The 15394-nt window shown below is 36.3% G+C and overlaps 1 protein-coding gene and 1 long non-coding RNA gene across 3 annotated transcripts in view; one reads left to right on the top strand and one right to left on the bottom strand.

Moving 5' to 3' along the window:
- The window catches only part of PIK3CB (phosphatidylinositol-4,5-bisphosphate 3-kinase catalytic subunit beta), a 140330-nt gene that overhangs the window by 50152 nt on the left and 74784 nt on the right, over window positions 1-15394 (top strand). For both annotated transcript variants that reach the window (XM_081302099.1, XM_081302098.1), the window contains 2 exons: window positions 1115-1340; window positions 15086-15309. In XM_081302099.1, coding sequence (XP_081158225.1) covers window positions 1115-1340; window positions 15086-15309 — 450 coding nt within the window. The remainder of the gene's footprint in view (window positions 1-1114; window positions 1341-15085; window positions 15310-15394) is intronic.
- On the bottom strand, window positions 4330-8077 carry LOC308653528. Its single transcript, XR_014023060.1, has 3 exons — window positions 8043-8077; window positions 5497-5557; window positions 4330-4393 (listed from the first exon to the last, which is right to left on the bottom strand). It is a non-coding gene; the product is annotated as an uncharacterized lncRNA (long non-coding RNA).

Below are 15394 nucleotides of genomic sequence, written 5' to 3'. Positions count from 1 at the left end.
TGGGTTGTTTTTTCATTCTGAATATGTCCTTTGATATATAGAAATTTATAATTTGATGAAGACCACTTGACCTTTTTTTTTTTTTTTCCTTTGTTGCATACATATGCTTTCTCCTATTTGTTTTATGTAGAGTGAACCTAGGTTACAAGTTTTACTGCAGGTCTATAATAGTCATCTCCTGGCTTTTGTCAAAATGTGAAATCCTTCTTTGTGTTTTGTATCGTGAACTTATTTTACATTATGTCATCCAGGAAACATGGGAGGAGATGATAGATTGACTTTTCTCATCATGATAGGGCAGAGTTAGTGAGTATACCCATTAAACATAATTTAAATTTTGTATGAGGATGATGATGTATGCTTTACATTTAATTTTTTTTAAAGAGAGAGAGAGAGAGAGAGAGAGAGAATTTTTTTTTTAATATTTATTTTTTAGTTTTCAGCAGACACAACATCTTTGTTTATATGTGGTGCTGAGGATCGAACCCGGGCCGCATGAATGCCAGGCAAGCGCTCTACCGCTTGAGCCACATCTCCAGCCCAAAATTTTAATTTTTTTATTAGAAGTTATTTATAATGTTTACAGAAATATTCAATTAAAAGTCCTCATTGATTCTTTTTTTTTTAATATTTATTTTTTAGTTTTCAGCAGACACAACATCTTTGTTTATATGTGGTGCTGAGGATCGAACCCGGGCCGCACGCATGCCAGGCGAGCGTGCTACCGCTTGAGCCACATCCCCAGTCCCTCATTGATTCTTAATCCTCATAGATAATTTGCTTTTAGTATTTTTATCTATGATGCATATTTCATTCACTGTGCTGTTATATTATTTTACAAACATGGAATAATACTATACACACTGTCTTATAATTTGAAACTTATATATATCTGATATGGCTTTCCATATCTGAATGTATTTCTATTTTATTTCAAAGTTTGATCATATTCTATAGTTTACTTAGCCAGTCTTTCACTGCTAAGCATTTGGCTTTTCTGTATAATTTGTTGTTTTTACAAACACTGCTATGGCGGGCATTCTTGTACATGTATCTCTGAAAATTTATGCCAGTGTTTCCATACCACATAGAGTCTTACTCTTTTTTCCTGCAGATGTTATGGAAGCAAGTTCACAATTACCCAATGTTTAACCTCCTTATGGAAATTGACTCCTATATGTTTGCATGTGTGAATCAAACTGCTGTATATGAGGAGCTTGAAGATGAAACACGAAGACTCTGTGATGTCAGACCTTTTCTTCCTGTTCTCAAATTAGTGACAAGAAGTTGTGATCCGGCGGAAAAATTGGATTCAAAAATTGGAGTCCTTATAGGAAAAGGTAATTTAAAAGTTCTTATGAATTCTTATGAGTGTGTATTGTAATATATATAAACATGTTTATTTTAAGATATTACTTTTCAAAGTATAGTTTATGCACCAATGTTGGTTACCAGTTTGAGATAATGCAAGTACAGAATTAAGAATAAATATTTAGAAACTCCTCTAGCATTGTGATATTGCTACACACCCAAGGCTTATATATATATATATATATTTTTTTTTTTTTTTTTTAACTAATGATTTTTTTTTTTTTTTTGTCTGCTGCTGGATTGAACCCAGGGCCTTGTGCACACGAGGCAAGCGCTCTACCAGCTGAGCTATATTCCCAGCCCCATCTAATGATTATTTTTATTTTACACAACTGTTGGTCTTTGATGAACTAGAAAGAGAAAAAAAAATTGTTTCTTTACCTCAGGTAGTTCAAGCCAACTTTTTTTTTTTTTAAATGATTTTCCTCTGTAATATACAACTCTGCATGCTAACTAAGACTTTAAGATAGTTAATGTTTTCATAAGTAACTGATGTTTTTGACAGATTTTACTTCTTAACTGACATTATCTTTAATTAGAAGTTATTTTTGTAGAGAGTTAAGATATATTGTGTCTACATTATTCCTTGCAAATTCATTCTAGGGGAAAATTGTAACAAATTTTAGAACATGAAGGAATCTCTCCTTTCTATGGAAATATTAGGTCTACCACGCGGCCTGCGCAGTGGTTTCATTAATGAGGTTCTAGGCATTAAGTTAGTTAGAAGAGATCAAAATAAAACACACAAACCAGTACCTTATTTTACATTGCTAGGTCCGAGACGGCTCGCCTCCCTGGTTCCCGCCTCTAGCCGCCCAGCAGGGCAGCGAGGATTACTCTGGGCTAGCAGGAGAGAGAGAGAGAGCGAACACGCAGGGGAGTAGCCTTTTATTTGGGGGAGAAGAGATTCAGGGGAGAATTCCATCCAATGAAGGTTGAGGGGGGGCTGCACTCCAAGGTCAGGGTCAGTGATTGGGTCTCCGGGGTCAGTGGTCACGCACACCCCCACACGGATGGGCTCTCTCATCAGGAAAGGGTCGGGATAGCTCCGACACAGCCAGAGCGCCTCAGGCCCTTAACGGGAGTCACCCAATCACGTGTCAGAATGGCTCCCCACATATTCCCCCTTTCTTTTCTTAACAATGAGGCGGCGGTTCACTCTCTGGAGTCCCTGGATTCTTGATTGGAAGACTCGCCATCCTATAGTTACAATACAAAAGAGAATTAACAGCAAAGAGAATAATCCAATAATGTACCAAGCGGAGTGTTTAAGAATATTTCCAGGGTTGAATCCATTTAACTCCTTCAATATTTGGTTAGCCAAGGAAGAAGGATCTGAAAAATCAGCTCTATTATTTTGAATGTCTTGGATATGGTGATGAAGTTCCAGAATATCCAAGCTATTATTACTATTTTGCCAAATACCTAATAAATGGTTTTTAACCTTCTCCCAATCCCAGAGAGAAGCATTGTACTTGGCAGCTGTAACACATACATACTTATAATTAGCATGGCATTTAAGCCTTTCCTTAAATTTTAAGGCTGAAAGTTCATTACCAATGTTTATAACAGTCGCCTCTAAGGCGTTTAATTTAGTCTCAATCTTTTCATCAATATTTACTTGATTATGCAGAGCCTTGGAAGTATTTTGAGCTAAATTATTAAGAAATTTTGCATGCTGAATATTCTGAGACAATGTCAGAGATGCAGAGACAGTTGAGGCAATAAATGAGACCAGTGCTAAGACACCAACAATTATGACTCCAATAGCACGTTTAGGTCTTGTTAGCTGGGCATGAATTTGCTGCAGGACTTGTAAACCAGCATCAGCATACCATGGCTCTGAAATATTAGCAGGTAATAAAACAAAAGAGGGCTGATGAAGTATCAGCACTCCTTTTCCTCCATTATACCTAGAAATACAATTGGTTAGGTTGCACTTATTACAAGTAACAAAATATCTATCATCTATCCATTTAACTTTTACATTTCCAATAATTAAAACATAAGGAGATTGGACACAGGCTCTTAGGCCATAGCAAGATCCCTCTTTACAGTTCTTGCCGACAAATTTTGGTAAAGGTTTATCTGTAAAATGTAAATATTCTGAGGCAGCAATTAAACGCCAAATATCTTTTTGAATACCTCCTTTACTATAAGTCAAAATATTACTAACAAATCCTGCAGGTGTCATAGCAGAATTTCTTCGTAATTGTCTCTTATCAATTTTTGGAGACCAGTCTAAAATATACCCACTAGCTTTAGACACCTTATGTTGTACAGGAAAGGTATTTACACAATCCATCCATTTAGGAAAGGTGCCAATTTCAATTGTAGAACTATTTGGACAGTGGGGTACCCGTGGAGGTTTTGCAGAAATGACTGGCTTGTTATGGGAAAGTCCCATCTTAATTACTGATCTAGTATTAGGTTTTAAGTCCCCATAAATAGAATTATTTGTCAGTCTAGGTTTACCAATCGCTGTCTTTTCTTCAAATGATACTTTCAGATAGCCAGCATGTTTATCATGTGACCAACATAAAGGTAATTGGGCACTGTAGCCAGAATAATTAAATCTAGTCACATGATTGGGAGTAATATGAGTATCTGTAAATCCTCCCATCATGAATGAGTCATTAGTAAATACTGGAATAGATTCTCCAGTCCACACAGCTGGGTGTACCAGGGGTGGATCTGGGAAATATGTCCAATAAGTGTCTACTTGATTCCCTTTTACCTGACAGCCCAGTAGGGCAATTACTGTTGTTACCATCAAGACTGGGGTCCTGTTCTTTCCTAGGCGTCGAAGTATTTGGGAAGCCTGGGTTGTCAGGTTCTTCACATCTTTCCACGAAATCAGCTTCTCGGCTGGTTCAATCTGGTCTTTCTTCATCTTTTTCCGATATCTCCTCCTTCTGGGTAGTGGCTCCTCCGGGTTGATCCTCAGTCGCTTGAGTCTGGGTTCTATCTCCTCCATGTCTGATAGCACGTTCAGGCACCCAAATAGGACGGAAAGCACCTTCTGGAAAAATACAAGCATGCCTTTTCCCCGCATTATTACCGGGTTTGGACCCTTCCACTGACTAGTCTGTAAATCTTTCCACAAAACTCTGCCTAAGGGGCCTGTCACTGAGGGAGACATTTGCCTCTCAGCAGCAGTGTGACCTTCTGTGTCACAGTTTAAAAAATTTAAAACAAACAAGGCATGATTAAGGCTATTTTGGGGAGTCACTATCTTATTCCCCCTTTTTAATTTTTGTAATTGAAGCTTAATAGATAAATGAGCTCGTTCTACAATGGCTTGACCTTGGGGGTTATAAGGAATTCCTGTTTTATGATTAATTTCAAACTCTTGGCAAAATTGTTGAAAAGAAGAGCTTACATAAGCTGGAGCATTATCTGTTTTAATCTGCATAGGGCACCCTAAAACGGAAAAGGCTGCTAAGCAATGAGAAATTACATGTTGAGTATTTTCCTTAGTACGTGCTGTGGCAAAAATAAATCTAGAATAAGTGTCCACTATGACATGCACATAACATTGCTTACCAAATTGAGGAATATGAGTTACATCCATTTGCCATATTTGATTTGGTTTTAATCCACGGGGATTTACCCCTGATGGCAGAGATGGAGTGTGAATAACACACTTAGGACATTGGCTTACAATCTGACGAGCTTGTTCTCTGGTAATACTAAATTTTTTACGTAAGCTAGAAGCATTTTGATGATGTAAGGAATGGGAAGCTAGTGTACAGTCATACGAAGACATCTGTTGACAAAAAGCTACTAATTTATCAATTTTGTCATTACCTGTAACTAGGGGTCCGGGAAGGTTAGTATGCGCACGGATGTGTCCAATGAAACATGGGAACTTTCGCATTAGCACTGTCTTTTGTAAATTATGAAATAATTCAAATAACTCCTGTGATGAAGTAAACCCAATAACTGAGGTTTCAATATTTTTGGCAACTCCGACTGCATATAAGCTGTCAGAGTAAATATTAATTGGCTCATTTGAAAAATAATCTAAGGCACAAATCAGAGCTTGGAGCTCTGCTCTTTGGGCAGAAGTATAAGAAGTTTGTATTACCTCTGTGTGAACACGGCTGAAGAAACCTGCCTTACCAGAGTTGGAACCATCCGTGAACACCGATAAAGCTTCCTCTATTGGATGAGAACGTACAATCTTTGGAAAAATAAGTGATGTTAACTATGCAAATTGTACAATCTTATCACGAGGATAATGGCTATCTATCTGGCCAGGAAAATCTGCAAAAGCTATCTGCCATGAGGTAGAAGGTTGAAAAAGCCAATTAGTCTGTTGAACAGAAAATGGAATAATTATGATATCAGGCTCAGATCCAATTAATTGTAAAATCCTAGTTCTACCTTTAATAACTAATTGAGCTATAGAATCATGAAAAGGAACTAATGTTTTTTGAGGGGAATGGGATAAATAAATCCATTCAATAACTCCTAATCTTTGCCATATGGCTCCTGTTGGGGTATGCTCAGTTGGAAATATTAATAAATACATTATCTCTTTAGGATCTATTCTAGTAAGCTGTGCATTTTTAATTGCAATTTCCACTTTCCTTAAGGCTGCCTTAGCTTCTAAAGTTAGTTGACGTGGAGAGGTTGGAGAAGGATTTCCTTGTAATATCTGAAATAAAGGACTTAACTCAGAAGTAGTTAGCTTTAAAGATGGTCTTAGCCAGTTAATATCTCCTAATAGTTTTTGAAAATCATTAAGGGTATGTAACTCTTTAACTCTTATCTGAAGATTTTGAGGACGGATTGTACGTCCCTGAATTATCTGACCTAGATATTGAAAAGGAGATACCTTTTGAATTTTTTGAGGAGCTATACATAAACCCATCGCTGTAAGTGAAGTCTCTAACTGAGTAAAAATTTCTGAAAGTACTTCTGGATTAATATGAGCCAATAGTATATCATCCATAAAATGAATAATGTATGCATCAGGGAAGCTATTTCTAATGGGATCTATTGCCTGGTCAACATATTTTTGGCACAGTGTAGGGCTATTACGCATTCCCTGAGGAAGCACCTTCCAACAGTATCTTTTAACAGGTTCCTTAAAATTAATTGCTGGGACAGTGAAAGCAAATCTTTCACAATCTTCAGGATGTAACCTTATAGAGAAAAAACAGTCTTTTAAATCTATTACCATCAAGCTATAATCTAAAGGAATGGCTGTGGGGGAGGGAAGTCCTGGCTGTAATGATCCCATAGGCTGAATTGCATGATTTATCGCCCTTAAATCCTGTAGTAATCTCCAATTTCCTGACTTTTTCTTAATAACAAAAATAGGTGTATTCCAAGGGCTAAGTGTTGGTTCAATATGACCAGCCTGAAGTTGTTCCTCAATTAATCTATGAATTATTTTAAGCTTTTCCCCTGAGATGGGCCACTGAGAAATCCATATAGGCTCTTCTGTGAGCCACGTGATTTTTTCAGCTGTCTTAGGGATCGGGGAAGTACTCAGGGCCCCTAATAAAAATTTTGGTCTGGAGTATTTACTAATCCTTGTCGTGGAGACTGGCTTGTAAACAGATATTTTTCCTGAAAGGTCTCCTTATCATCTCCAGGAAAATACCTCTGATTAACTTCCTCAACTGACCTTATAGAATTTGGAGTAACTAATAACAGTCCCATTTTGGCTAAAATATCTCTCTTAAAAGCCTTGAAAATCATTAGGGGTTTGTACGGAAACTGTGGTTCCGCTCCGGTAAAATTAAAGATGGCGGCCCCCATGGTTGGCACGGAAACTGTTTGTTTTGCTCCAGTAAATCTAAAGATGGCGGCCCCCATGGCCGGCGCGATGACGTCACACTGTGCGACCTCCCCTGGAATTCCCGGGCTCCTGCTAGGAGGGAATGCCGGCGGCGGTGAGAAAGCGGGCTGATCCGCGCCATCTGAATTCTCTGCATGGGGCTGCGAGTCTAAGTTCACATTTCTAACTTTGGTCCTTAGTGCTTTTGTTCTTAAACGGCTCAAGGGAAAGGAAATTAACTTAGCCTCAGGCCGATTTTCCATTTGAATAGACTTAACAGCTCCTTGAATGGCTTTTAAAAGGTCTTCAGGGGGCTGCGAACTCTGGCCCATATTTTTAAAAAGACAAACTTTTTTCTTTTCTAATTTCTCCCAAGTAAGTAAATTTGGAGACTCTTGGTCACAAAACCAAGGACAATATTCACCTACAATCTTTAAGAATTTTAATAACTGAGTTTTCTTTATCTGTTTTCCTTTCTGATTAATTATACTGTCTAAAATAGTCAGATACATTTCCTTATCCGAAGAAGTAGAATTTCCCATTTTAAGTAATTTAATGTCTCTTTCCTTCAATATTTCCCGGTACTTTTGTGACCCAAATGTCACCTCTTCCTTATCTTTATCTTTATTCCTTATCTTCCTATATCTTTATTTCTTTTTCCTTATCTTCCTTTATCTTTATTTCTTATTTTCCTTATTTCCTCTTTATTTCTTCTTCCTTATCTTTTTAGCGGGCGCTCCCACTCAATCTAACTAATTCAGAATGCCCCCCTCGTGGGCGCCAATTCTACCACGCGGCCTGCGCAGTGGTTTCATTAATGAGGTTCTAGGCATTAAGTTAGTTAGAAGAGATCGAAATAAAACACACAAACCAGTACCTTATTTTACATTGCTAGGTCCGAGACGGCTCGCCTCCCTGGTTCCCGCCTCTAGCCGCCCAGCAGGGCAGCGAGGATTACTCTGGGCTAGCAGGAGAGAGAGAGAGAGCGAACACGCCGGGGAGTAGCCTTTTATTTGGGGGAGAAGAGATTCAGGGGAGAATTCCATCCAATGAAGGTTGAGGGGGGGCTGCACTCCAAGGTCAGGGTCAGTGATTGGGTCTCCGGGGTCAGTGGTCACGCACACCCCCACACGGATGGGCTCTCTCATCAGGAAAGGGTCGGGATAGCTCCGACACAGCCAGAGCGCCTCAGGCCCTTAACGGGAGTCACCCAATCACGTGTCAGAATGGCTCCCCACAATTAGGAATCTCAAGGACCAATGGATATCAATGCTTTAGAGAAGGTACTAACTTCACTAGGAACTATAAGGGGTTTCCTGAAGAGGAGAAGCTAAAGACTAAATACAAAACCAGAAAATCCACTGGGGAGGTTTTGCTTCTGATTAGCAATCTGTATTGATCAGCTTCACTAATGTAGGATAATATAATACTATCCCCTTTAAGATGCTTTTCTTTGATCTTGACAATAGTAATTCAGGCTAGGTAATGATTACATTGTGGGACTACTTTGAGTACATTAGAATAGAACTTTATTGGCTTACTAAATGGCATTCTGATGTTTGATGGTACTCAAAATGTTATGATTATGTTACAGAATGGATAGTTTATTTTTGGTAATAATTTTTCCCCAATTAAGAACTGTAAAATTATCATACAAGACTCTTTTTTATACATTAATGGCCTCCATAGGAAGCATTCCTTTCTCTTTTCTAGAGGTACAAAAATTTCTATAGAATTCTTATTCACTAGAGAAAGTATTATTATTATTATTATTATTATTTTGTTTTTGGTACCAGGGATTGAACCCAGGGATATTTAACCACTGAATCAAATCCCTGGCACTTTTTTGTTTTTTATTTTGAGACAGGGTCCACAAAATTGCCGGTCTTACTAAATTGCTGAGTCTCACTAAGTTGCTAAGTCTGGCATTGAGCTTGTGATCCTCCTGCCTCAGCCTCCTAAGATGCTGGGATTACAATAGGTGTGCATCTCAATATCTGACAAAAAATTTTTCTTTTGGGGATTGAGCTCAGAGGCACTTGACCACAGAGCCATATCCATAGTCCTATTTTGTTTTTTAATTTTAGAGACAAGGTCTCACTGAATTGCTTAGCACCTCACTTTTGCTGACGATGGCTGTGAACTCCCTATTGTCTTTTGTTAGAATCTTTATTTTCTATCCATCCATTAGAAAAAGTTTTTCCTTTGTTTTAATGCTCATAAAAAATTGAAGAACATATGGAAGAGTAGAAAAAGTAAAACAATCATTTATAGAATTATCATCCAGGGCAAGGATATCCTCTAATACTTTGATATATTTCCTTCAAATGCATCTTATGTATTTTAAGAGTTTTGTTTGCTTTTTGATTTTGTAGATAAAAATACATAGCTTTTGTGTATTTTTATGCTAATCGAAGGAAGTAGACCAGAATCACATTGACTGTTTAGGAAATTAAAATGATAATCCAGAAAGTACCACAGAATGAGTAGTTTGTTCAGTGAGATCTCTACCTTTTCAAAACTTTTCTGGTCAATTCCCCAAACAGATTCATTAGCCACTATTACCTGTATGTAAGCTTGCTAAATTTAGCAAATAAATATTTATCTAGCAAATCCAGATATTACATAAAATATATTTAGGCTAAAAAGATTATTCATAGTTTATCTAAAATTCTAATTGAACTGGATATGCTTTTTTTTTTTTTTTTTTTGTTAAAACCTGGCAGCCTTACCCACCACAGTACAGAGGTCTGATATAAGAATTGGATTTTTCTTCCTATAAACAATGCTGTTTCATAAGGCTTTTTGCATATAAATTTTCATGTAGTGTGTCCTGCAATTTGATCTAAATACAGTGCTTTTTTGCATTAACTAAGCAGTTTATATATGCTTAACTGTTTATAAATTGTACTTTTCAGTATATGTAGAAAAGTTGATATTATGATCACATACACAAATTAATTAGTTAAAAATATATAGGAAATTGATTGTTTTAATATTTTAGAATTAATTTTCATTTTTAATACCTATAAAGTCAATTTTTGCAGTTGCTGATTTGCCTGTGATGACCATAAACAGGGCTTGGTGAGGTCATGCCTTCTGGGAAACAATAAACAATTATTTCAGTTTAACTTCAGGAACAAGATTGCTGTCTCCTTTCTCCAAAGAAAACAATATAATTTTTTTTTTTTTGGCATAATTGCCCTGACCAGGGTAAAAATACCTTTTCCTGAAAGATGATATGCTTGATCATTTTATTTTCTATGCTTATTATGAATAATTATTTGCAGAACTGCTGTTTGGGTTCTTGTTATTTCCTGTAGTTAAAGTGCATGCTATCTCTACATTAATTTCTCCAACATCCAGTAGTTCAGTAAAAAAGAATCTTTTTTTTTTTAATTTTCTTTTTAGTTGTAGATGAACACAATGCCTTTATTTTGTGTATTTATTTTTATGTTGTGCTGAGGATTGAACCCAGTGCCTCACACATGCTAGGCAAGTGCTCTACCACTGAGCCACAACCCAGCCTCCAATGAAAAAGAATCTTAATCAGATACTTTTATCAGAATTCTGGGAGGAAAAAAATCTTATTTCTTCTGATCCTATAAACCTCTTAGAAAAAGACAACACACACACACACACACACACACACACACACACATGAGATTCAATACACATATATAAATCTTATTTCTTCTGATCCCTATAAATCTGTTACTCATAACACACACACACACACACACACACACACACACACACACACACACAATAGTTCTGGGGATCAAACCCAGGACATTTCCCATGCTAAGTAGGCAAGTATTCTACCACTGAGTTACATCTCCAGCCCCATATGATATAATCTAAGTGAAAGAAATATATAATCAACAGAGTTTTTGCTTCTTGGGGTTTGGAGGTTTTTGTTTTTCTTTTCAACTGGCTTTTGCTTTGTTACCCAGGCTGGTCTCAAGTGATTCTCCCATCTCTGCTTCCCAAGTTCTAGCAGTGTATAGGTACTTACCACTATGCCCAACAATCTTCAGGATTTTAGCAGTATCTTTAGTGTGAACAAATTATTCACTCAATACTTTTTTTTTTTAACATGGGGGAATTGAACCCGAGGGTGCTTTACCACTGAGCTCATTCTAAGCTCTTTTATTTTTTATTTTGAGACAGGATCTCACTACATTGTTGAGAATCTTGCTAAGCTGCTGAAGCTGGTCTTAAACTTGGGTCCTCCTGTCCTAGCCTCTTGAGTAGCTAGTATTACAGGCATGAACCACTGCGCACATCTCACTGATACTTTTTTAATATAAAATTTATATTTTATATTAAATTAAATTTTATATTTTTTAATATAAAATTTATATTTGACTAAATTTTATAGTAATCATTATCTTAAAAGAAAATTTAAGCCTTGCTTTCCTTGTCATACAGGAAGACATGTAGAAAATTGCTAAATTTCAAGTTAAACTACTTAGCCTAAGTTCTTATTTTTGGCCAAAAAAAAAAAAAAAAAAAGGTGTGGGGGAGATTGAAGGGGCAACTCACTTCAATTTAATTAGGGGAAGTAACATGATCAAATTGGTTACTTATTTTTGCAATGCTGGGGATTGAACCCAGGGGTTTTCTATCACTGAGGTACGCCTCAGCCCTTTTTATTTGTTTTGTTTATTTTGAGACAGGGTCTCACTTAGTTGTCTAGGCTGGCCTTGAATTTATGATCAAGCCAAAGCCTCCCAAGCAGCTGGGATTACAGGTGTGTGCCAACAAGCTTGGATTAAATTTGCATTTTTGAAAGATTATTCATATTGTAAAATGGAGAGTGGATTACAAGGATTAAGACTTCACATAGAGAAATTAGTGGAAACATTATATAGTAACCTAAGGAGAGATGATAAATGGCTAGGATTAGGTTAATGGCTGCAGCAATGAGACAAGTGGACAGAGCTGAGAGAATGTAGAAGGTCACTTAGGTAAGGTTGTAGTGGATGGAGGGAGTAAAGACGTTTGCTTTTGTTATTGTATATATTATTGAGTACTCATTTACCTTTCGTTACCTATAATACGTATTATCTGTGAATAAAAAGACTATTAACAATACTGGGGAAAAAGCTCTAAATGTCTCACCTGGTCTACCCAAACTATAGACCATTCTTTACGAAATTAGAGTATTAGAGAAAATTACATTGTACCCAGAAGATTTTACCCTTGTTATATTTTGCAATATAACATTTTATTTTTCTGTATTTAACAACACTGTTAGTATTTAATATTTGTTTTTATTTTATTTTAAGCATAATTATTGTTTCTAATAGAGAAAAGTTAAAAAAAAAAAAAACCAAACAATGCAGATTGTCTAGCTAACTCTTACTTATCTAAGCCTGGCTGTTTGGCACATGCCTGCAGTCTCAGTGACTCTGGAAGAAGATTCTAACTTTGAGACCAGCCTCAGCAACTTAGTGATTCCCTGTCTCAAAATAAAAAATAAAAAGGGCTGAGAATGTAGTTCAATTGTAGAGCACTTGGGTTTTGTCTCTGGTACAACAAACAATGACAACCAAAAAATCCCCCAAACTTTCTTATCTTCATTCATTCAAATAATATTGTATATAGATTGGTTTTATGGAATAAAAAGGTAACAGTTTGCCTTGCTATGCTTTTCTTCCCAGCACTCTGAAATGCAGTTAATAGTGTCCCTCCCTCCCTCCCTTCCATTTCAAATGTCAAAACAAAAATTTTGGTGTATTCTATGACATTTCTTTTGAATTTGTGTGAAAGGAGACTTCCTGGATGCATTTTCTTCCTACTTTTTGGATGTAATGTATCTAGGGCTAGCTGGGCATGGTAGTGCATGTCTGTAATTCCAGCAACTTGGGAGGCTGAGGCAGGAGGATTGCAAGTTCAAGGTCAGTCTCAGCAAATTAACAAGGCCCTAAGCAATTTTATGGAGAAACTATCTCAAATCAAAATAAAAAATAAAAACAGTAGGGGATATAGCTCAGGGTTCAATCCCCAGTTTACCCCCCCCCCCCCAAAAAAAAAAACAATCTGAGGCTATTAAAAATACATAACATTTATTTTATTATTTTTTACTACCAGGACTGCTCCATAATGGTGTATAGATTTATCTTAAACAGCTTTTTCTCCTTTTTTTTCTTTTTATAATACTGGGGATTTATTAAGCGGTTATTTTTTTAAAAAATTTTTTAGTTGTTGATGGACCTTTTTTTTAATCATTTATTTATATGTGATGCTGAGAATTAAACCCAGTGCCTCACATATGTGAGGCAAGCACTCTACCCCCTAGCCACAACCCCAGCCCCTATTAAGCAGTTCTTAATGATGAATTTTAGGTTACTTTAAATTACTATAAACAAAACTACAGTGAATGTTTTTGTGTAGAAATCATGATGTATTCATGCAATTATATCTATAGGTTTGTGGAAATAGAGATCATCCAAATGTGAACAGAGACTGTTCATAGCTTGCTGTAGTAGAGGAACTTGTTTTTGGCATAGACTCAAAGGCAGGAAAGTTTTTTTAGTTGAAAACAAAAAAGGGAAGATTCCAGGTATTTGGATATTGTTGGCAGGAGAAAGCTGGTAGTGGGCAAACTAGAAGTGGGGCGTCTTATCTTATTGTTTTAGGGAGCATGTTTGGCTTTCTTGGTTGGTCCTAAGTGTCTCAGGTTGAAATGCTTCTTGGTGGAATTGTGAGGTCAAAGGATGTGTGTGTGCGTTTATATATGGTTTTGTAATTTCTTTCTTTCCTCCTTTCCTTCCCCTTCCTCCCTCCCTCCTTCTCTCCCTTCCTTTCTTCCTTCTCTCTCTCTCTCTATTTAACTGGAGATCAATCCCAGGGCCTTGTTCATGCCTAAATAGATTACCAAATTGCCTCCTGAAAATTTTATGGTAATTATGTCTCTCACCAGAAATACTTCAGAATTCAGCCTGTTTCTTTCTACCCTTTCCGGCATGGGGTATTATCAGAGCTTGAAATGTTTACCAATCTGATAGGTAAAAAAAAAATTCATATATAAAAATTTATATGTTGATTCATTAGTTTAAATTTCTAGAATTATTTACTTGAATAATCATAAATATATGTAAAAATTGCCATTGTTCTTGTGGCAGAAATGATTCAGAATTAAATAAAACAAAAAAGTTTACTTTTATGGAATATTTGAGTAATTATGCTATAACTGTTGAAAAGTCACAATAACCTGAAAATTCAGTCAGTAAAATTTAAGTTTACTATCTTTGTTTGCTTTTAAAGAGCAATTTTAGGTTCAGAGAAAAATCAGCAAGAAGGAATAGAAATTTTCTGTCTTCTACCCTGACATGTGCATAGCCACCCCCATAGTTTACTGAATTTTGAGTTAACAATAACTCAAGTTTTATACTTCTTCTGATATAATGTTGGAAAAGTTTTAAGATTCTTAGCCTTTTTCAGATATTATCAATGCGATTTAATTGGTTTATAAAGAAAGCTGTAGATCTTTTATATGTGGTTTTAAATTGTATATTATGAATTTCTGTGTTATCTTTATGAAACTGGTAACCAACCTACATTTCTTTTTTTTTTTAAACTATTTATTTATTTAATTTTTAGTTTTCGGCGGACTCAACATCTTTGTTTGTATGTGGTGCTGAGGCTCCAACCCGGGCCGCACACATGCCAGGCGAGCGCGCTACCGCTTGAGCCACATCCCCAGCCCAACCTACATTTCTTTATAAGATTTTAAGTTCATGTACTTTAGGGATCCAATTTATTATTATTTTATGTGGATTATATTTTGATCTTCCATGATAGTTCATTGTTTTAATTGATAAAAAAATCTAAATTAGTTTTGTTGAGAATATTTTGCATTCTTTTGTTATTATTACCTTCTGAAATGAAAGCTTTACAAAATGTGTTTAGGTCTGCATGAATTTGATGCCCTGAAGGATCCTGAAGTGAATGAATTTAGAAGAAAAATGCGCATATTCAGTGAGGAAAAGATTCAGTCACTTGTGGGATTATCGTGGATCGACTGGCTAAAGCAAACGTATCCACCGGAGCATGAGCCATCCACCCTAGAAAACTTGGAGGATAAGCTTTATGGAGGAAAGCTCATTGTAGCTGTTCATTTTGAAAACTGTCAGGTAGTATCATATTTTATTAAGAAATATCTTGTAATAAGTCTGATTATTACCAGAACATTGCTCAATTCTTAAAAGTGTATCTTGC

This window comes from Spermophilus citellus, assembly GCF_964194105.1.
Source record: "Spermophilus citellus genome assembly, chromosome: 7".
Lineage (NCBI taxonomy): Eukaryota > Metazoa > Chordata > Mammalia > Rodentia > Sciuridae > Spermophilus > Spermophilus citellus.
This window is presented reverse-complemented; position numbering and strand designations above follow the sequence as displayed.